This window comes from Phascolarctos cinereus, unplaced genomic scaffold (assembly GCF_003287225.1).
Source record: "Phascolarctos cinereus isolate Bilbo 61053 unplaced genomic scaffold, phaCin_HiC Scaffold_726;HRSCAF=1367, whole genome shotgun sequence".
Lineage (NCBI taxonomy): Eukaryota > Metazoa > Chordata > Mammalia > Diprotodontia > Phascolarctidae > Phascolarctos > Phascolarctos cinereus.
Window position 1 is genome coordinate 249,209,493 of NW_027556098.1, and position 23,998 is coordinate 249,233,490.

At 35.8% G+C, this 23,998-nt stretch overlaps 1 protein-coding gene across 1 annotated transcript in view; it reads right to left on the reverse strand.

Annotated features, from left to right (window-relative positions):
• RXFP2 (relaxin family peptide receptor 2) overlaps positions 1 to 23,998 on the reverse strand; it is a 191,287-nt gene that overhangs the window by 63,036 nt on the left and 104,253 nt on the right. The window contains exon 2 of the mRNA XM_020997197.1: positions 112 to 258. Within this exon, the coding sequence (XP_020852856.1) occupies positions 112 to 258 (147 nt within the window). The remainder of the gene's footprint in view (positions 1 to 111; positions 259 to 23,998) is intronic.

Below are 23,998 nucleotides of genomic sequence, written 5' to 3' on the forward strand. Positions count from 1 at the left end.
ATATATAATACAATCCTTCTTGCTCATTTAATATATAATTCAATTCACTCATGGCTTTTCAGTAGCACCTCAAATAAGGTATGCCTATATTGTTAAGTGACAGATACTCACCACAGTTTTCTTCATCAGCCCCATTTCCACAGTCATTCACACCATCACAATGAAAAGCCCGAGGTAAACATTGTGTAAGATTTCCACAGGGAAAAAAGCCCTTTTGGCACAAAGGGCTAACTGAGCTGCCTTCAGTCAGTGTGAATTCTGCAGATAGGGTAAAAAATACCGATTATAGACTAAGTTATAGAATAGAGACACATACAGCTTAGGAAAACAATGACTATTAGTTCTAGAGTGTGAATGAAGACACTCAGCATTGCATTTAGAAAAAAAAAACACATTACAAAAGGGATTGAGACCACTGATAAGGCCATAGGAGAAAGGGAAAGCACAATCTGGAATGTTGAAGGAGGTCTGGTCACTGTACCTCAAGAAAGACATCAAGCTCTTTAGTGAATGAGCTAGAAGAGGTTCCAAGCACTAGAAGGATCAAATGGATGCCTTTGTGAGAAGAGACAAAAGCCAGGACTCTATTCTGTTTACAAAATTATTAAGGATATGTAACCACAGATTAGTTTACCCAACCCCAGAGTTCTAAGACTAGGATGGAAAATTTCAGGTTTGAGAGAAATAGTTTCATGGTGAATAAAAGAAAGTATTGTTTTACCCAGTGGATTATAAACTTATAGAAGTCACTGTTTTAAGAAGCAGTTCAATTAAAAAAAAATCAAGGTAGTTTCAAAAAGGAGATGAAGTAACAGAACTATAATAAAGGAACAAGTCTATAAGGTGCCTTGTGAATCTGGGCTAGTCTCAGTTCATTCATTGCTAAAAATGGGCATTATAATAACAGTTGCCACCTCATGGGGTTATTCCAGGTCTCAAACAAGACAATACAAGTAAAACACTTTGCCAAGTATACTGGATGTCAGGGTGAAGAATCATGCTCTTATGCAAAGCATTCTTTGGGTGATTTACATGGATCAGCCCTTATGTTATAAAGGTGAAGTCCTCTATGGATGTATGTGGGGGGCAAAACGTTTCTCTCCCTTTCCAACACTGAAGACATATAGTTTAGATGCTGCCTTAGTGAGGCAGCCAGGTTTGAGGGATATGTTTATAGGTATTATGGCTGTTTTAATAAGCTTTTTGAGATAACTGACTTTTATTTAAAAAAGATGAAAAGTCTTTATTACTGGTGCAGCTGGGAGGGAGGCCTAATATGTGCTTAGTGTTTCCAGGCCATCAGAGGTATCAGGGACAGGGTTTTGTCCTTTGTGACTTGGAAGAGCGGTGGTTAAACTTGCCCAATTAAAAAGATGAGAAATGTCTCCCGTATTTTCAATATGGTTGTACCTAACTTTCATTCAAATAGGGTAGATGGACCATCTAAAAAGAAAAAGTAGAAAGTAAATGGAAAACCCAATACAATGTGGAAAGGACTGACATTCCCTGGGATTTGTTTATGCCCAGCATATGACTTGGTACTGATCTGGTACAAGATCCAATGAGATAACATATATAAATTGCTTTTCAAGCCTTAAAGAGCTATGTAAATGCTAGCTATTATTATTGTTATTTAAAGAAATAACAGGGAGAACATTAGTATTTATTATCATAAATAAAATTAAGCCATCCAAGTAATTAATTTTCTACTGGGATAGCCAGGCAGCTGCAGTTGAAGGGGAGAGGGAAGGGAATAATTATTAATTATGTACCTAATGCTATGTGCCAGATACTGTGCTAAATGCTTTACCAATATTAACTCATTTGATCCTCACAACAATCCTGGGATGTAGGTGCCATTATGATCCCCATTTTATAGTTGAAGAAGCTGAGACAGACTGAAGTTAAATGACTTGTACAGGGCCACATAGCTAGTAAGTGTATGAGATTGGATTTGAACTTAGATCTTCCTTACTCTAGGGGAAGCTAGGTGGTCCAGTGGATAGAGTGCTGGGCCTGGAGTCAGGAAGACTCATCTTCTTGAGTTCAGATTTGGCTTTGGGCACCTACTAGCTGGGTGACCCTGGGCAAGTCACTTAACCCTGTTTGCCTTGGTTTCCTCATCTGCAAAATGAGCTGGAGAAGGAAATGGCAAACCATTCCAGTATCTTTGCCAAGAAAACCCCTAATGGGGTCATAGAGAGTTGGATACAACAGAAACAACTGAACAACAACAACTTCCTGATTCTAGGATCAGTGCTCTATCCACTGAGCTTTTGAGTGATCTATCATAGGTGACAAAACAATTAATAATAGCAACATGACTGGCATTTATATGGTACTTTAAGGTTTGTAAAGCACTGTTTTACATACACAGTCACAATTTTTAGATAATGAATCTGCGACTAGGTATTATGAATATTACAAAATAAAGATATTTCATTTCTTTCTGTTTCTTTTAATGAACAGGGTGCTATGTAGACAAATTACTTATCTATCTGTTCTATTTATTTCATGCTACCAGGCACCTACATGAATAAAAAGAGGCCCCTTGGAAGGAACCTTTCCTAACTTACTTTTCTTTTTTTTATTGATTTATTTAATGTAGTTTTCAACACTCACTTCCATAAGATTTTGAGTTCAAAATTTTCTCCCCCTCTCTTCCTTCCTCCCTCCCCAAGAAGGTGTGCAATCTGATATAAACTCTACATATACATTCTTATTAAACATATTTTCACATTAGTCACGTTCTAAAGAAGAATTAGAACCAATAGGAGTAAACACAAGAAAGAAGAAACAAAACACAACAGAAGAAAAAAAAAAGAGCAAATAATATGCTTCCATCTGCATTCAGACTCCATACCTCTTTCTTTGGATATGGATAGCATTTTCCAGCATGAGACCTTTGGAAATGTCTTAGATCCTTTCATTGCTGAGAAGAGCTAAGTCTGCCAAAGTTAGTCATCTCACAATGTGGCTGTTACTGTGTACAATATTCTCCTGGTTCTGCTCACTTCACTTAGCATCAGTCTATACAAGTCTTTCCAGGTTTTTCTGATGTTCGCTTGCTCATTATTTCTTATAGCACAATAGTATACCATTACATTCATATATCACAACTTGTTCAGCTATTCTGTGATTGATGGGCATTCCTTCAATTTCCAATTCTTTGCTACCACAAAAAAGAGCTGCTATGAATATTCTTGTACCTGTGGGTCCTTTCCCCATTTTTAGGATCTCTTTTGTATACAATCCTAGAAGTGGTATTGCTGGGTCAAAGAGTATGCACATTTTTATAGCCCTTTGGGCATAGTTCCAAAGTGTTCTCCAAAATGGTTGGATCAGTTCACAACCCCACCAACAATGCATTAGTGTTCCAATTTTCCCCACAGCTCCTCCAACATTTATCATTCTCCTGTTTTGTCATGACAAACTCTCTTTTCTAATGCTGACATTTTCATCCCAGTGATGAAATCCATTTAGGGCTTCTATCCTTCTTTAGCTGCTCTATGAAGCCCATTAATTTGTCTACTCCCATTATCAAACGGTTTTTATCAAGCATCCTTTCTGCCCTAGGCCCTGAGTGAGAGCTAATATCTCTTTGTGGAAAGTACATTTTACCATCTACTCTGTGTACCATCTGTGGATGTCAAGAAAAGCAGTTTTTATTGAAACTTGATGACTGATAAAAGTGGTCACTTTATGGAGGAAAAATGAGAACAGTGGTCCTGATAGATTTTGCTATAATCCATATCTGATTATTGCCAAACACATTGTTGAGGGGACATTTTTACATTCAAAAGTCTATCAGTGACATTTGGGTTCTATCCTACAATTGTTTTGCGTTATTCTGCACATATATGCTCAAAGTGATTTTTCCAAGTGTTTGACTGATGATAAACTGAAAGCAACTAAGTTTCTGTCCCAGCACCCTACATGTTTCCTATCCACATCTGCCTTAGACTATTGAGAATGAACAGATGAGAAGAACCTAGAGATTGTAGTTTTAAGAATAGGTAGATTATTTATTGCCTGGGAAGTAAGAGGTGGTCTTTTTTTCCTGCATAGGTTACATAGGTCTCCTTTTATAGTATGATTTGAGAGGACAAGACAGAGTCCCTTACAAATCCAATATTGTTCCTTCTTGCTTATTATAGTTTTTGAAATTTTGGAGAGAATCTCTGAGATCCTTTCAATTCTAAAGTTTCATGAGTCTATAAAAGGATCTTACTTACTGCAATACTCTATCACTATGGGTACTCATTCCAATAAATGAGATTGTCCCCTCCTCTTTGCTACCTCAATATGATAGGAATGATCTTAATTTTTTTTTAATTAACAGATATTTGTTTTCACTTTCTCCCTCCCTCCTTGAATGGGAAAGGAAAACAAAATACTTGTATCAAATGTGTGCAGTCAAACAAAACAAATTCCTGCATTGACCATATGCAGAATGTATGTCATATCCTGTTCTGCATTTTTAATCCATCACTTATCTGTCAAAAGGTGAATAGCATGTTGTATCATTAGTCCTCTGGAACTGCACTTTGTTACTGGATTGATCTTTCAGTTGGAAAGCTTGAAAATTATATAATGCCACCCTGGTTCATTCTGTTGAAAATGTGTAGAGAGGATCTGTGCATTAATAAACTTAGCAGGTCTAATCAACAACAATGGTGGAAATAAGGGGTAAAGTGGAAGGAGAAGTAAAGCAGAGGCTGGAAACAGGAAAACTGAGAAGGAAGGAGAAGAAACAATAAGAAGGCAGGTGGCAGTAAAGGCTATATTAGATGAAAAGTAAACTCTAGGAAGTGAGAAGTAGGTGAGGCAGCAGAGACGAAGGTAAAGGCTGACAATAGAAAAGGCCAGTCAGAGTAGAGAGAAGGTCAGAGTTAAAAGTGTGTGGGAGGGACTTACTGAGGTAGAGCCAAGATGGTGAAGTAGAGAAAGTTCTCAGTTGAGTCCTCCCAATATTCTCCTCTAAATAACTTTAAAATAATGCCTAAAATTGAATTCCAGAATGGCATAGTCAACAAAAGGTCAGAGTGAGACCTCTTTTAGCCCAAGATAGTGTAGGAGGTTGGAAATAGAGACTTGTGATATGGAGGTGGACGCTGGCCCAGAGCCCATGTGGATGAAACACCAATTGTGGGACTAGGTGGTGGTGACAGAGGCAGCAGCAGTTTTAGGACCTGTGATGTGGAGGCTGGCCTAGAGCAGTATCACTTTTGATTCCAAGGGACCAAGGACTCTGAGGTTAAGGACAAGACTGCAGACCAGGAGAGGAGTGACTATACCTTTCTCCAGATCATATCATCTAAGAAATACCAAAAAATTTCAACCCTCCAGAACTAGCTCTGAAAACAGCAATATAAAACAGCCTGAAGCTTGAGAGAGTGCCCTTCCACCCCCTCTGCCACGAACAGAGCCCAACATTAACATAAAGTTCCAAATCAAGAAATAGGATGGAAAAATGATCAAACAAAAGAAAAAGAACCTATTATAAAAAGTTGCTATGGTGACAGGGAAGATCAAGACACAAACTCAGAAGAAGGCAATGAAGTCAAAATAGCTACAAGCAAAGCCTCAAAGCATCTAAAATTGTTAAAGGAAAAGTTAAAAGAATTACAGGAGGAAATAGACAGTAAAACTATACTAGTAGAAGACCTTAACTTTCCCCATTCAGGGTTAGATGAATCTAACCATAAAATAAATTAGAAAAACATCAAGGCGATGAGTGGAATTTTAGATAAGTTACATATGACCTCTGGAGAAAATTGAATGGGAATAGAAAGGAGTACACCTTTTTCTCAGCTGTACATAGCACCTTAAAAAAAATGACCATGTACTAGGGCACGAAAACCTCAGGAAATTCAGAAAAGCAGGAATATTAAATGAATTCTCTTCAGACCATCATGCAATAAAATTGCATTTAATAAAGGCCCATGGAAGCACAGAATAAAAGTTAATTAGGAACTCAATCTAATCCTAAAGAATGTGTGGGTCAAAGAAAAATTATAGAAATAATCAATAACCTCATTAAAGAAAATAACAACAATGAGACAACATTCCAAAATTTGTGGGATGCAGTCAAGCAGTATTTAGGAGAAAATTCATATTTTTTAATGTGTACATCAGTAAAAGAAAGAAGGAACAGATCAATGAATTGGGTGTGCAACTAATAAAACTAGAAAAGGAACAAATTTAAAATCCCTCATTAAACACTGAAATGGAAATCCTGAAAATCAGAAGATAGATAAAAAGATTCAGAAAAAGTCTTTGATAAAATACAACACCCATTTGATCCCATTAAAACACTAGAAATCATAAGAATCAATGGAGCCTTTCTTAAAATAAGTAGTGTGTATCTAAAACCAAGAGCAAGCATTATCCATAATGGAGATAAACTTGAAGCTTTCCCAACAACATAGAATAAATGGTGCTAAAAAATGATAAGTAGTATCTATCTAAAACTGTCAGCAATCATCTGGAGTGTGGATAAGCTAGAAGTCTTTTTGGTAAGATCAGGGGTGAAGCAAGGATGTCCATATCACCACTATTATTCAACAATTGTACTAGAAAAGCTAGCTAAAGTAATAAGACAAGAAAAAGAAATTGAAGAAATAAAAATAGGCAATGAGGAAACAAAACTATCACTCTTTGCAGATGATATGACGGCATACTTAGAAAAACCCTAGAGAGCCAACTAAAAAACTGGTTGAGAAAATTAACAATTTTAGCAAAATTCCATGATAAAATAAACCCACATAGATCATCAGTACTTCTATATATTATCAACAAAATCAGCAGCAACAGATTAAAAGCAAAATTTCATAACTGAAGACTGTTGTCTTCAAATTTACTTGCCAAGACAAACCCAGGGATTATATAAAAATAGTTACAAACACTTTTCATACAGATAAAGGCAGTTCTAACAATTGGAGAAATATTAATTGCTCATGGGTAGGCTAAGCCAATAAAATAAAAATTACAATTCTACCTGAATTAATTTACTTATTCACTGTCATATTAATCAAGCTACCAGGGAATTATTTTATAGAGCTAGAAAAAATAGTAACAAAATTTATTTGGAAAAACAAAAGGCCAAGAATATCAAGGGAATCAATGAAAATAAATGTTAAGGAAGGTGGTATAGTAGTTTCAGGTTTCAAAATATATTACAAAGCAATCATCAAAACAATATGGTACTGGCTAAGAAATAGAGTGGTGGACTGGTGGAATAGATTTGGTATATAATACACAATAATAAATGACCATGGTAATCTAGTTTTTGATAAACCCAAAATCCAAGCTTTTGGGGTAAGAACTTACTGTTTGACAAAAATTGCTGGGAAAACTGGAAGGCAACATCTTGCACCATATGCCAAGGTAAGGTCAGAATGGATAAACAATTTAGATGTAAAGGGTCATAGCACAAGTAAATTATGGGAGCATGGAAAAATGAAACTGTCAGATCTCTGGATGAGGGAAGAATTTGACCAAATAAGAGATAGAGAGGATTACAAGAAAATAGATATTTTTATAGGCAAAATAGATAATTTTGATGACATGAAATTAAAAAGCTTTTGCACAAACAAAACCAATGCAGCCAAATTAGAAAGAAAACGCAAAACTGGGAAAAATTTTATGGCATCTTTTTCCTATCTCAGATGTATTCAGAACTGAGACAAATTTGTAAAAATAAAAATCATTACCAAATTGATAAATGACCAAAGAATGTGAAAAGATGGTCTTCAGAAGAAGAAATCAAAGCTAATAATACTCACATGAAAAAATACTTGAAATCACTACTGATCAGAAAAATGCAAATTGAAACAACTCTGAGATACCGCCTCACATTTATCAAATGGGTTAACATGACACAAAAGGAAAAAGACAAATGCTGGAGGGGATGTGGAAAAATTGGGACACTAATTTACTGTTGGTGGAATTGTGAACTAACCCAACCTTTTTGGATAACAATTTGGAACTATGGCAATAAAACTGTGCATACCCTTTGACCCAGCAATAACATTACCAGGTCTATTCCAAAGAGATCATAGAAAAGGGAAAAGGACTTATTTGTACACAAATATTTATATCAGCTTTTTGTAGTGGCAAAGAATTAGAAATGGAGGGAATGCACATCTATAGATGAGTGACTGAACAAGTTGTGGTATGTGTTTGTGATGGAATACTATTGTTCCATAAGAAATGAGGGTGCAGAGCCAAGATGGCAGAGTGAAAGCAGTGACTTGTTTGAGCTCTCCCCCAAACCCTTCCAAATACTCATAAAAAATGGCTCTAAACAAAATCTGAAGCAGCAGAACCCACAAAAAGACAGAGTGAAACACATTTCCAGCCCAAGACAACCTGGATGATTGATCAGAAAGCTGGATTGTGCCGGGCTGGGAGCGCAGCACAGTGCAGCATGGGCACGCAGGCCGCAGCAAACCTGGAGCAGGCCTCAGAGGACTGAATCACGGGCAGCTGTGGAGGTTTCCAGACTCCTCAATCCACTAATGCCAAAGACAACTTAGAAGGTCAGTGGGAAAAGTCTGTTTCTGTGGTGCTGAGCTGGAAGGTGGGTTCTCAGCTCCATTCCCCAAGAGCGTGGCCCTGGGGGGGGGGGCAGCTGCTTCCCAAGCTTCCAGCCCACAGACTGAGGGGGAATCCAGTGGCTGATCAGAGGGCGATTGCAGTGATCTCTTTGCCAGTGCTGAGGCAGGAATCTCTTGCTTTGCCTGTGTTTGCATCTTGGTCACAGTTCTGGGCAGCGATGCTAGGGTGGGAGGAGCGCTGGCGTGGTGGAGCTTGTAGTGGCTGTGAAGAGAAACCCCTCCTCACAGTTACAGGACAGAAAGGAGTACTTGTGGTCACAGGCCAGGAAAGGAGTAAACACCTCACCCCTTATCATACCACCTTGGAAGAACTGAAAATTTACAGGTCCCTACAAGTATCTCTGAAAACAGCTATACAAACCCCTGAAGCTTGGGACAGTACATTCTCCACATTGGAAGCAGACTCTAACCTTAACAAAGAGTTTAAAACTCAAGTAATTGGCTGGGATCATGAGCAAGCAGTGCAAAAAGAGTCAGACTATATTATCTTACTTTGGTGACAAAGAAGATCAAAATATACAACCAGAAGAAGACAACAAAGTCAAAGCTCCTACATCCAAAGCCTCCAAGAAAAATATGAATCAGTCCCAGGCCTTGGAAGAGGTCAAAAGGATTTTGAGAAGCAAGTAAGGGAAGTAGAGGAAAAACTGGGAAGAGAAATGAGAGTGATGCAAGAAAATCATGAAAAACAAGTCAACAGCTTGCTAAAGGAGACCCAAAAAAATACTGAAGAAAATAACACCTTAAAAAATAGCCTAACCCAAATGGCAAAAGAGGTCCAAAAAGCCAATGAGGAGAAAAATGCCCTAAAAAGAAAAATTGGCCAAATGGAAAAGGAAGTCCAAAAATACTGAAGAAAATACTTCCTTAAAAATTAGAATAGAGCAATTGGAAGCTAGTGACTTTATGAGAAATCAAGACACTGTAAAAAAATCCAAAAGAATGAAAAATTAGAAAACAATGTGAAATATCTCATTGGAAAAACTGACCTGGAAAACAGATCCAGGAGAGAGAATTTAAAAATTACTGGACTATCTGAAAGCCATGATCAAAAAAAGAACCTAGACATCATCTTTCAAGAAATTATCAAGGAAAACTGCCCTGATATATAGAACCAGAGGGCAAAATAGAAATTGAAAGAATCCACAGATCTCCTCCTGAAAGAGATCCCCAAAGGAAAACTCCTAGGAATATTATAGCCAAATTCCAGAGTTCCCAGGTCAAGGAGAAAATATTACAAGCTGCCAGAAGGAAACAATTCAAGTACTGTGGAAACACAATCAGGATAACACAAGATTTAGCAGCATTTACATTAAAGGACCGCAGGGCATGGAATATAATATTCCTGAGGGCAAAGGAGATAGGATTACAACCAAGAATCACCTACCCAGCAAAACTGAGTATAATCCTTCAGGGGAAAAAATGGTCATTCAGTGAAATAGAGGACTTTCAAGCATTCCTGATGAAAAGACCAGAGCTGTAAACAGAAAAATTTGACTTTCAAATACAGGACTCCAGTGGAACATGAAGAGGTAAACAGGAAAGAGAAATCATAAGAGACTTATTAAGGTTGAACTGTTTACATTCCTGCATGGAAAGATGATATTTGTAACTCATGAGACCTTTGTCAGTATTAGAGGAAAAAAATTATATGTATGTATATGTAGATAGATAGATAGAGGGCACAGGGTGAGTTGAAGATTAAGGGGTCATATCTGGAGAATAAAATTAAGGGATGAGGGAGGATTATACTTGGAGAAGAAGAAAGGGAGAGGTAGGATGGGGTAAATTATCTTACAAAAAAAAAACCCAGAAAAGAAAAGTCTCTTACAGTGGAGGGGAAATGGGGGAATGTGAGAGGAAATGAATGAATCTTATTCTCATAGGATTTGGCTTAAGGAGGGAATAACATACACATTCAATTGGGTATGGAAATCTGTCTTACCCTACAGGAAAATAGGAGGAGAAGGGGACAAGAGAGCAGGGGGTTGATAGAGAGGAGGGCAGATTGGGAAAGGGTGTAATCAGAAGTAAATACTACTGAGGAGCGATAGGGTCAAAGGAAAGAATAGAATAAATGGGAGGGCAGGATAAGATTAAGGGAAATAGAGTTAGTTTTTCACAACATGTCTACTAAGGAAGTGTTTTGCATAAGTGCACATGTACAACCTGTATTGAGTTGCTGGCCTTTCCAATGAGGGTGGGTGGGGAGGGAGGAAGAGAGAAAATTTGAAACCTAAAGTTTTAAAAACATATGTTTTTAGAAAAGTTTTCACATGCTGCTGGGAAATAAGAAATACAGGAAATGGGGTACAGAAGTCTATCCTGCCCTACAGGAAAATAGATGGGGAAGGGGATAAGAGAAGAGGAGAGAGATAGAAGAGAGGACAGACTAGGGGAAGGGATATTCAGAATGCATGCCATCTTGGGGTGGGGGTGGGGAGATGGAGTGAAAATTTGGAACTCAAAAACTTGTGGAAATGAATGTTGAAAACTAAAAAAAAAAAATTATATTTAAAAAATAAATTAAAAAAACTGCCAAAAAAAAAGAAATAATTAGGGGAATGGGTTCAGAAAAATCTGGAAAAACTTATATGAACTAATGCAAAGTAGAGTGAGTAGAAGCAGGGGAATATTGTACACAATAACAGCAATATTGTAAGAATGATCAACTGTGAAAGACATAGCTACTCTGATACAGAAATGATCCAAAGGACCCAAGAAAAAAAAATTTCTCCTCCAGAGAAAAAACTGATGAACTCTGAATGCAAATTGAAGCATACTTAAAAAAAAACCTTTATTTTTATTGTTCTATATTTTACATGTTTTCTTTTGCAACTTGGCTAAATACAGAAATATATTTAGCATGACCTGACATGTATTTTCAAAATCAAAGCACTTGCCTTCTCGAGGAGAGGGGAGGGTTGGGAGAGAGGAAGAGACTTTGGAACTCAAATTTTAAAAACTGATAAAATTTCTTTTACATGTAATTGGAAACTATTTAATGAAATAAAAAAGAAAAGATTTTTTAAAATGTTTACATGTAATTGGCAAATATTTAAATAAATGAAAATATTTTTTAAGTATGTAGGAGATAAAAATAGCAGAGAATTAAAAGTTTGAGGTGATTTTTGTCAGAGAGATAGCAGGGGACATCAGAGAGGGAGGATGTCAGTGTAGATGGTAGGTTTGAGAGGGGAAGCCAAGAGGTCAGGGGGAGGAGGGCTGGGTGGGTGGGTGGCAAGAGGGATAATAGCTATGATTCTATTTGCAACCAAGAAGGTAGGCAAGATGGGGTTTGGGAAGGTTTAGAATTGAACAGCAGAGGGGGATAGGAAGCCATTTGAATAAGAGGTAAATGGTTAAGTGAGTGGCATGAGCATTAGGCAACTATTAGAGATAAATGAAGCTTCAACTAGAAGACTAGTTGGGAAGAGGTAAGCACAGGAGGAAAGAAGAGCAATGGAAAAGGTGGGTTAGATATATTGTAAACTTGATGGATCATAACTGTTTTGTAGACTTCAGCTAGCATTAAAGTTTTTTTCACCTAAGCTTAAAATACTAAAAATACATAGTTATGGCAGTATTAAATTAATTATAGTACTTATAATCAGTTCTAAAAAATCCAAAGTGTGATTATGGACAATTCACTTAGTTTCTACTTGCTTGAGTTTTCTTAACTGTAAAATGGTAATAATATTAGCACCTACCTCCCAGGGTTGTTGTAAGGATCAAATTAGATAATATTTGCAAAGTGCTTTGCATAGTACTTGGCACTATGGGGAGTGATACATAGGGAGTGCTACATAAATGCTAGCTATATTATTATTATCATTAATGTATTCGACTACACTGATCCTTATCACAGACTGAAATGGGGATAATTATTGTTCTGCCTGCCTGCTCAAAGGAAAGTGCTTCTAAGCCTTAAAGTTCTATAGAAGTATGAAATCTTCATCATCATTATTGTAATCATTGTCGTCATTATTATCATTACACACAGGCTTTTCCTATATATTTATTGATTCTAAATAGATGCAGTAACACAAAGCTTGGAGAAGCCCAGACAGCAGAGAAGGAAGACCTGGGCTCAAATCCAAATTCCCCCTCCAACATATACTACTTGTGTGACTCTAGGCAAGTCACTTCACCTGTTTCTGTGCTCCAGGCATATTTCTCTCTCTCTCTCTCTCTCTCTCTCTCTCTCTCTCTCTCTCTCTCTCTCTCTCTCTCTCTCTCTCTCTCTCTCTCTCTCTCTCTCCCTCCCTCCCTCCTTCCTCCTTTCCTACTTTTCTTTCTTGTTTCTTTCTCTTTCTTTTCTTTCTCTCTTCCTCTCTCTCTTCTTCTCCCTCTCTCCCTTCCTTCTTTTCTTCCTTTTCTCTCTCTCCCTCTCTATCCCCTTCCCTCTCCCCCTTCTTCCCTTTCTTCCTCCTTTTCTTCCTTTCTCCCTCCCTCCCTTCCTCACATGCATATAAGAATTTATTACATGATATATCAGAAAGATAAAAATAATACTATGTGAAGTTTGAGGGGACAGGTGATTACAACGAAGGATTAAGAAAGAGTTCATAAAGGTTAAATATATTTGAGCTTGGCTTTTAAGAGTGAGCACATAACCATCTTTCTAGGATTCTGGGTTGTAGAGAAGATGTTGACCTGTACTGGTGGAGAGAGTTTCCTCCCACAAGATTTTCCTCTGCCAATGAAATCATAGCTCCAGTCTCTATTCCTCTTCTTAGATCACTATTTTAATGATGTTCTAGGGAGTGTCCTTGATGATCTTCTTTAGTTACACATTTACAAGAGAAATAAACCTAGCCATTCTCGAGTCTCTCCTGTGTATGAACTTAGAATCCTGTATTTTTTCTTCTACACCAGGCCAATAGTTAAGCTGCAGCTTTGGATTAATCCTTTTATAATCCACACTACCCTTTTCAAGCCATGATGCCTTTGATTGGAAAAAACATGGAGCAACTGAACATTCTAACCAATCCATTTCAGAGGAAGTGAAGTTCAATTTTACCTGCAAACCTCAAGGCTGATGGTAAAGTTAGCCCTTGGGTACATTTACTTACAAACTTGCTGCTCCTTTTTCTTATTGCTAGCATTTGGATTTATTTACTCATTGTCACATACCAAATGAGCAAACTGACTTTCGTGATGTTTACACTTAGGGAACAATGTGAAATATTTTCAGATAACATGAGTAAAGACAACACATGGTCGGTGACTTTACCACTTAGATTCTAGCTATCCTCCTAATATTGGACTCCTGACAATTAGCTGCAGCACACAAAATCCTCACTGAGACACGAAGGCAGCTTTTTAGCAATCAATAATGTCAGTGTATTTCCTTCCATGTGCTCAGCTCCCAGCATAATTGATTTTTCTCGGCTACTAGCAGCAAGGCAGTAAGTGTGTGAAATTAAAATATAGTGGGGACATCTTGTCCCCTGCCATAGCGACCATTGATATTGACAATTTCAGTCAAAACTGAGTCCTGCATGAGCCATTAGGGGGCAGTCAAATACCTTTTAAATAGCCTCAGGCCCTGCTACAGTTTCCTGGCTCCAGTTTCCAGAGGTTGACAAATTACTTGAATCAGTAGCAATGATCCCAACCCACATTATTCTTTAAAAACCATCGATTTGCAGTTTTCCAGTGACTTTTTGAGCAAGTAACACAGAACTTAGATTACTGGTTGTGGATACTTTCCCCATATTTACTCTAAAATTTTTAAAATGGGAATTTCATTAAGTGAAATTGGGAATAATTGATTCCCTGCAATCACCAAACAGTTCGTTTTAAAAGAAACACTGATCCATTTGGCTTAAATAAGGTGTTTCTTTGACAATTAATATTATAAACTTCAAACAGCTAATTCTTAGGTCCTTGAGCATCCATGGGTATTTTGCAAGGCAAATCAATCAATCAAACCTTTTCCAATCACTACTTTGTGCTGCACAGACCAGGCCTTTGATCCTGAGGCTGGCAGAGCAAGCCCTACAATTAACCAATTTAAGAAAGCCTTTCTACTAAGCCCTTATTCTAAAAAGAGGGAGAAGTCAGCTCAAAATGAAAAAACAAACATTAGAGCTGTCAATTAAATTCCTTGATTTTTATATCATATGGAGGGGAAATGATTTAATATCCTAAATAATATGTCTTCACTTGAAAAGTATTAAGATTTAAAGTAATATTCCAGTTCTACTGAAATACAAAAATAAAAAATGTCAGGAGGAATAAAAAAAATACCCTCAGATTTATTTGAATACAAATATTATATGCACAAATTCTGACATTTTCCTGTAAAGAAAAGCAAGCTGAAGTGTCTTGCTTAAACACTTACCTTCCCCTATTCCTTTTTGGTGTGAATGTAGGAGGAAGGTTTGTAAAGCTTTTTCAATGAATGGTAAATAAAATGATGTTTATCTTTGTGATATTTTTATAAAATCAATTAAATTTATTTCAAATCTGAGTTCATACCATAGTTATCTTATTAACAAATAGTCAAATGCATATATGTATATATATATATGTATATTTATATATATATACACACACACACATATATACACACACATATAAAACATATATGTATATATTATACATGTATTAAATACATACAGATACAATGTTTCCTTAAAACTACAGATTTTTCTTTATGAAATAACCTGTGAACCTGTGTACAGGCTCTTATATATAAAACTGTCTAGTCTTGAAGGGTTATCCAAAATTGAATGGCGGTAAGGATATAAACTTTTTAATATACGAGATTGTATAGAGGAGTAGACTCCTTCCCTACAAATTTCTTGTTGTATGATTGCATAGATGAGTTGGTATATTTTCTCTGCTTAACTAACCTTTATTTGAATATAAAATAAAATTATGTTAAAATTTAATTTAGTTGGGATAAAATAAAGGAATTACATTTTGAAAGTTCCTAAAATAATTCTTTAGGAGTATTTTATTTTTAAGACTAGATCTTTTCTTAATTTTTTTCCCGTAAAATGATTTTATTGGAAACTTATTTCTCAAAAAGACTTTTCCTCACCGTGTACATCCTAAACTTTGTTCTCTAGAAGCTGGTTTGTCAGAGGGCTCTAATAAATATAGTATATTAAAATCTACACATTCAAACAAATTAACCAGCAATCCTAATCTTTCATGCCTTCGGATGAACAAGTTTTTTATCTATAAAACTATAACCTTCACATTATAAAAAAAGTTTCTTTCCTTTTTTTTGTGTATGAAATAGGCTGATTACCAAAAGTTTATTTTTTTCTTTGCCTCATAATGAAATGTTAGTGCTTTTGAAAGTTACATAGTTTGATTTGTTTAAGTGAAAAATAAATTTTTCCACAAACTAAAAAAATGAAATTATTCAAATAAATATGAGTTTGTATATTTTAAAATAACTCTATCGATAATGAAAAATGTACTCTAAGATTTGGTGGTGGATTTTGTAGCTCAGAGTTGTTGAACAGTGAAAAAATACCAAACGAATATTAAAGAAGGTTTATATCCTTGTCATTGAACAAGGTCTAATTTTATGAAACATGCTAAGTCTTAGGTTATTAAACTGTCATACAATACTTCAGAAGGTGCATCTTAAAAAGAATAAAAAGTGACTTTTCAAAATAGTTGCTTCATTTTGTACTGCTGTAAAAATGTTTCATCTTTAATTTTGACTACCTTCAATGACAATTTTTGGTGGAAGATCTGTTGCATCTAGAAAAAACCTTAGGACAAAACAAATAGCAACTAATGGTAATTACAGAACAAACTTATTGTCTGCTAAATACAGATTGCTAGAAGCCATTACAAATGCATATATATATATATGTGTACATATACATATATACATATATAAATATATGTATATGTATATACACATATATATATATATATATATACGCATATGCATCTGTAAAACAGAATTAAATAGTAAGAATGTTATTTTCTTTCAGAAATTAAAGTTTCTAGAATTCTAGTCATTAAAACTTAAATGAGTAAGAAAGCACAAGTCTTACCTTTGATATCTAACAAGATGACCAAATGGAGCAGAAATAACATTGCAGCTGATTGTAAGTTGCAGAGATGGATAGCAGCTGAATACCAGCAGTAGGGTAAACTAATTGAGTTATTATACTTAGGCTCCTTATATCTCAGAAAGCAGACCTGATGTAGTAAACTCCAGGGCTGCCTCCTATGTTTCTGAGCATGCTCATAGCTAGAAATTCACTGGCACGAAGGGAGATGGTCTCTTGTCACCTAACAACTTTCTATCATAGTTTAAATTGCAATAGTCTTATTTGACGTCTGTTGGCAGGACTATATGCAGAGGGGTAACAAAAAGATTTTGACATAATTTGATGAAGAAGACTTTTCTTCATTATTATAATCATCATTATCATCGTTGTTGTTATTATTAGTAGTAGTATTAGTAATAGTAGCAAAAAGAACTAACTTTCCCCCAATTGTTGCCGTGATTACAATTTCCAGGATACATAACATTATTTTCAGTTGGAATCTTCAGGCCTTAGGTAACATTGCATATTGAAGTTCTTAAATACAAAATATTTATTAGTTGGAAACGTGGAGACAGGGCTGAAATAACTCTTTAGCCAAAACCTTATCTCTCTTGTAATGAATGAGTGAGAAAGGAGCAATTAGAGTGAAATAACTGAATGATCCAATTTGACTCAGATGCATTTCAAATGCTTTTCTGAGGGAGCTCGGAGCTCTCAGAGGAGAGAAATGTATAGTCTCCTGGTCCTTAGATTGCGGTACCAGCGTTAGCTGGGATCAGCTACACCCTTCCTAATTTTGAAACACAGATCACTTCATTCTTGCTTCCCAGCTCCACCCACCAACCCTAAACAATATGAGTTGTATGTAAGTTTTCCAACTTAGGAGCAGCACAAACTACCATGCTGCTTTGAATAAAAATGGAAATACAGAAAAGGACCTTCCGTTTCTAGGTCGGCTCCAGTAGTCTTCAGAAGCCATCTTCTCGTGCTTTTTTCACAATACAAAGTCTTTTAAAGTCACTGTGTTACAGATAGCTATGTTATTGAACAACTTCTGATCTTAATGCTGCTTTATCCTAAAGTCTGCATTCAGACTTAACATCAGCACACACACATACACACACACACCCACACACACACACACACCTACCTTTAAAAAACCTGATTTTTGCAGGGGGTATTTACCTTACTGATGTTTTTTTGATCTTTCAAAAGGGATTCACCAGCCACATTCTTTTAAATGATAACACACCAATTTAAATCTTTTTTTTTTTGTAGATCATGATATTCTCTTCAGTTCTCTTTGCCTTACTTATCTCATCTGTAAATGAGAAGGGTTGGATGATGTGATCTCTAAGGCTCCTTTCAGCTCTGAAGTTCTAGTCTTAAAAGACAGATGAGAAGCACACTTAGTAAGACATTCCTGGAAGAAGACTGTGTCGAACTTCTAGGTTATTTAGTAATATTTTTCATCCTAGTCTCAGAAAACCTCTATGTAGCATATGGCCCTGGTTTGGTTAGAGGATTTTGTTACTGAGAGATACTCATCAAGACAAGTTCTTCATATTTTACTCTCCTGTATGTTATTAATTGACCATGTCACATTAATGTTATGTAGAAAATAATCCTCTGATGGATTGGCTACCATCACACAAGAGGATCGGGGTTTTCATTACTTTTCCAGGTTTGCTGTCACTCTTATAAGAACCTAAAGAAAATCTGAAACAGCAGAGATTTTATTTATGATATAATGTAGCTAGGTTTTTTTCCCCTTTAAAAATGAGCTCAGCCCCCCACCCCAGATACCTTCCAGATGCATTTAAATGTACTTGAATCTGATTTTCTAAGCAAAAGGAAGGCAGGAGGGAATAAAGAAATTGTTTTAAAAAATCAACTAATTCAGAATTTTGCCATACATTTAAAAATTTTTTCCTTTAATAACTTTAGCATAATTTTAGACAAAATTACATTGCCCCACCTCTAACTCTCTAGCCAGTTTTCTTCACATTTTTGTGATCTAGATATTAAAGGAACTAAATTATTATTTTGTCCAAATGATGAGTAATACTTCCTGGCACTGAAATATTTGTGCATGAACTGTTAAACACAAATAAATACCATCTATTTACTATTTGAATGTATTTGAAATTTAAATGCATTTCCTATGCAAAAATCTCTTTAGTGAGAAGAGAAATGCCAAAATTTCAGAGCTTAGTTTAGTCTTGTTTTGGAAACCATTAACAATTAGACACTCATGCAGATTGCTAGAAAAAAAAGTTATAGTATATTTTCCCATTTCTATTAGTCTTTTCAGCATCCTATATTCACATAGCCTTTGAAGTCTTAAAGCATATAATCACAAGCATTTCTTATCCTGATACTTTTAACAAATTAATGCTTTCTTTTTGTCAAATAGAAGCATAAATGTGCTGAGGGGAGCACTGTGTATATATAGGAATGTTTGTGTATATGTTAGAGAAAGAAAGTGGGAGTGAGGGAAAGGGGGAATAGAGACAGACAAAAAGATAGAGAGAAAGAGGGGAAGAGAAAATGAGAGAAAAAGAAATAAGGGGGGAGAGGCACAGGGGAAGAGAGATTGGGAAGAGAGAAAAGGGGAAGAGAGAAGAAGAGAGAGAGGCAGAGAAAAAAGAGAGAAACTGACTATTCACTTCTTTAGTATAAGAATAGCAAGTGAAACTAGGTACAGACCAACATATCACACTGTATTCTAAAATAAAGTCAAAATGATTTAGACATAAAGAATGACATCATAACCAAACTAAGGGAACATAGAATATCTTACATGTCAAATCTATGGCTAGAGGAAGAATTTATGACCAAACAAGAGATAGAGAGCAGTATGGGACATACAATGGATAATTTTAATTACATTAAATTAAAAGTTTTGCACAAACAAAACCAATGAAGCCAAGATCAGAAGGAAAGCAGAAAATTGGGGGAAAAATTTGTAGCAAGTTTCTTTCATAAAGGCCTCATTTCTTAAATGTAAAGGGAACTGAGTCAAATTTATAAAAATAGGAGTCATTCCCAAATTGATAAATCATCAAAGAATATGAAGAGGCCATTTTTAGAAGAACAAATCAAAGCCATCTTTGGTCATATGAAAAAAATGCTCTAAATCACTACTAATTAGAGAAATGAAAATTAAAACAGCTCTGAGATATCTCCTCATGCCTATCAGATGTGTTAACATTACAAAAAAGAAAAATGATGAATGCTGGAGGGACTGTGGTAAAATTGGGACTCAACTTCACTGTTGGTGGAGTTGTGAACTAGTCCAACCTTTCTGGAGAACAATTTGCAACTATGTCCCAAAGACAATAAAACTGTGCATACCTTTTGACCCAGCAATACCACCACTAGGTCTATATCCCAAAAAGGTCAAAGAAAATGAAAAAAAGTACCTATATGTACAAAAATATTTATAACAGCTCCTTTTGTAGTAGCAAAGAATTGGAAATTCAGGGGATGCCCATCAATTGGAGAATGGCCAAATGAGGCATGATATATGATTGTGATGGAATAGTATTATGCTATAAGAAATGATGAGCAGGATGGTTTCAGAAAAACTTGTGAAGACTCATTTGACCTCATGTAAAGTGAAGTGAGCAGACTGAGGAAAACAGTGTACACAGTAGCAGCAATACTGTATGATGATCAACTGTGAATGAGTTAGTCATTCTCAGCAATACAATGATCCAAGACAATTCCAATGGACTTATGATGAAAATTGCTATCCTCCTGAGAAAGAACTGGTAGTCTAAATGTACATCAAAACATATTTTAAAAAACTTTTTTTTCAACTTTTCTTTCACAACATGGCTAACATAAAAATGTTTTGCATGACTGCACATGCATAATCTATATCAAATTTCTTGTCTCCTCAAGGAAGAGGGAGGGAGAGAATTTGGAATCAAAATTTTTAAAAAATGTCAAAAATTGTTTTTGCATGTAATTAAGAGAAAAATAAATAAAAAAAAAAAGAAATAACAAATGAAAAGTTTTCTCTCAGGCATGACTTTTCACCATGTTGTGCGATGACTAATATTGATAAACTTAACCCTTCCCAGCAATACAAGGATCTAAGACATCTCCAAAGGCCCCACGATAGAAAATGCTATCCACCTCCAAAGAAAGAACTATGGAATTTGAATGCAGACTGAAGCATACTATTTGCTATTTTTTTCCCTCTTCTGTTGAGTTTTGTTTCCTCTTTCTGGTGGTTCTTCCTATTGGTTCTAATTTTTACTTACAACATCACTAATCTGAAAATATGTTTAATAAGAATGTGTATATATATGTACCCTATATCAGATTGTGAGCATATGGAAGTGATTGTTGATAAATCAAAATAAATTAATTAATAAAAAAATGAAAAAATGAAAAAATAAAAATAAAATAAAATTTTAAACCTGATAGTTAAGACAAAAAAGTTATTTTTGCATGTAATTAAGAAAATAATAAAATAAAAAAAGAAATAAATGAAAAGCTTTCGGTCAGGCATGACTTTTCAAGGCACTTTGCTATACTGTAGAGAGCTAGAGTAGAACTGGATAAATTGATTCACTATTGACTTTTAATCCTAAATTGAGACCAATGGATTTCATTTCAATAAGCCTGTAGCAATTTATTAATGCATATCGGTCTTAAAACAATTACCATATCCTTTGTAACTCATAATGAGGAATTCTTGCTAATATAATGAATTATGTAATAAAATACAATGCTAATATAATGAAACATCATTATAATACAGTTCACCACAGAGCAAAACTCAGTGCAAAGTCAGTATGTTGTAGGCCCCATTCAAAATTACTGAAGGTATCAGAAAGAGTCCTCTAAGGCATCTTCACTCAGGAAGATATCTCATACTATGGACTTCTAGGAGAATAAAACAATATGACCCTAGTGAGTTGACTTATTTTCTGGTTTAACTCGCAGTTACTTTTTAGAAATCACTTTTAATATTTATTATTTTTCAATTGTTATTGATATCTTTTATTTTTATACTACATATATTTCCCAGAATAGCCCTTCCTCCCTCACTCTTGGAGATGACCATTCTTTATAACAAAGAAAAGTGGGGAAAAAAGAAATGCAATAGTTCAGCAAAACTAACCAACCTCATCCAAGGCTGTAAGCTTTCACACCCATCATTCTCTCACCTCTCTTGAGAAGTACATTTTCATATGGCTTCTTTGGAGCCAACCTTGCTTATTACATTTCCATTTCCATTGTTGTAATCACTCTGCCTGTTACAATGGGCCAGTACTGATAAATGATTATTGGTTAATTATGTGTATTCCTTTCCTGGTTCTACTCAATTCACTTTGCATCATAGGATCATAACATACTGTAATTTTGAGTTGAAAGGAACCTTAGTGGTCATCCTGTCAAATACTTCATATAAGTCATTCCATGTTTCTCAATAGTTATCACATCCATTATTTCTTATGGTGCAGGCACATTCCATTACATTTATGTGCCATACAACCCATTTAGCTAGCTCCCAATCAGTGGTCATTTATTTTATTAGAAATTGCTTTCAGGGGTGGCCAGGTGGTGCAGTAGATAAAGTACTGGCCCTGGAGTCAGGAGCACCTGAATTCAAATCCAGCCTCAAATACGTGATATTTACCAGCCGTGTGACCGTAGGCAAGTCACTTAACCCTGATTGCCTTACCAAAAAAAAAATTGCTTTCAACTGAAATGTTAAGTCTTACCTCAGCACATATTTCTTAATTTATGGGCCAGATAGTCCCAAATCCAAGTTGTGCATTTTAAGACCAGTAACAACTCTTTCAAGTCAGTTGCTTGAAAACATTAAGTTAATAAATTAGCAGTTTTCATTCTGAACACTTACAAAGGAGTCAATTTGTTTGATGACAATGGCAGAAGCAGCCTCAAGTGCATCTCTGAAAGTTCTTCATACCACCATAGGAGAGCTAATTTATTCATAAGACATGTCCCCTGGGTACCCAATGATAATTTTGAGTGTTTGTTGGGGGTAGGCCTGGGAAGAGGGAGACAGCCTAATGAGGAAATGATATTAATATTTTGCTAGGATGAACCTATGGCTCACGGTTTAGATAAAAATGGAAATGGCAGGTATAAGATAATCAATTTGGTGGGTGGTCTGGGTTATCTTCATATCAGATAATGACAGATTCAAACAAATAAATACTTGGATTATAAGATTTGTACTCTTTCCCTACCTTAAGAGACTTAAATATGCCAATGTAGATAAAGAACTTGGTAACTAGGAAGTATTATACATGTGAGCTGTTATTTTGGTAGCACAGTATATAAAACTAACTTGCTTTCTGTTGTTTTCCAATCATGTTTGATTCTTTGTGACCCCATTTTGAGGTTTTCTGGCAAAGATACTGGCTTGGTTTACCATCTTGTCCAGCTCATTGTACTGATGAGGAAACTGAGGCAAGCAGGGTTAAGTGACTTGTCCAGGGTCATACAGCTAGTAAATGTCTGAGGTCACATTTGAATGTCTAGGAGTTAGATGAATGGAGGGCATTTTAGTTTAGGAGAGAAGAATGTACAAAAGCTTGTAGTCTGGCATGGGCATGCTGTGTTTAGGAGAGCAGGCAGCCAGGAATGGAGGTGTTTCTTAATAAGGGTGAACAGGAATTAAAGGGGTTAGATTAGATGCTAACATAAGAAGTAACAGATTTTATTTCGTGAGCAACCCATCAGAGGTTTTTGAGCAGGTAGAAAAGAGATGGAATCGGTCATTTAGAAAGGTTGTTTTGGTGGTGATATGCAGGAAGTATTGAAGTGTCAAGACAGACTTGAGACAGCAAAACAAATAAGGAGATGGCAATTATCCAGGCAAAAGGAGACAAGAGCCTGAATGTTCTGTTCAGGGAATTAACAATTTACAGATTGGGGTTAGGGACAGGAATTGAGAAGAACGATGAGATAGGAGTGCGTGGCTAGAACGTGGAAAATTTGGGGGTATGGGGTGTAGAAGCACAGTGAATATGTATTTGTGTGTGTGTGTGTATGTCACACACACAGATTATAGGGAATAATGAATTAACCAAGTAAGAAAGAAACCCTCAAATTTAATCTGGCCAAAAAATGTCAGGCTAGTTATAGTTTAAAATGTGGCTTGCTTATCATTTATATTTATATGCCATGCAGCCCAATAATAATTGGGCATATGGGACAGTGGATTAAAACCTGGCTCTAGACTAGAGAATCTGGATCCGAATCTTACTTCTGATGTTTATTACCAGTTCAACCTGGAGCAAACACTTAATCCTCTTGTGCCTCAGTTTCCTCATCTATGAAATGTTGTGTGTG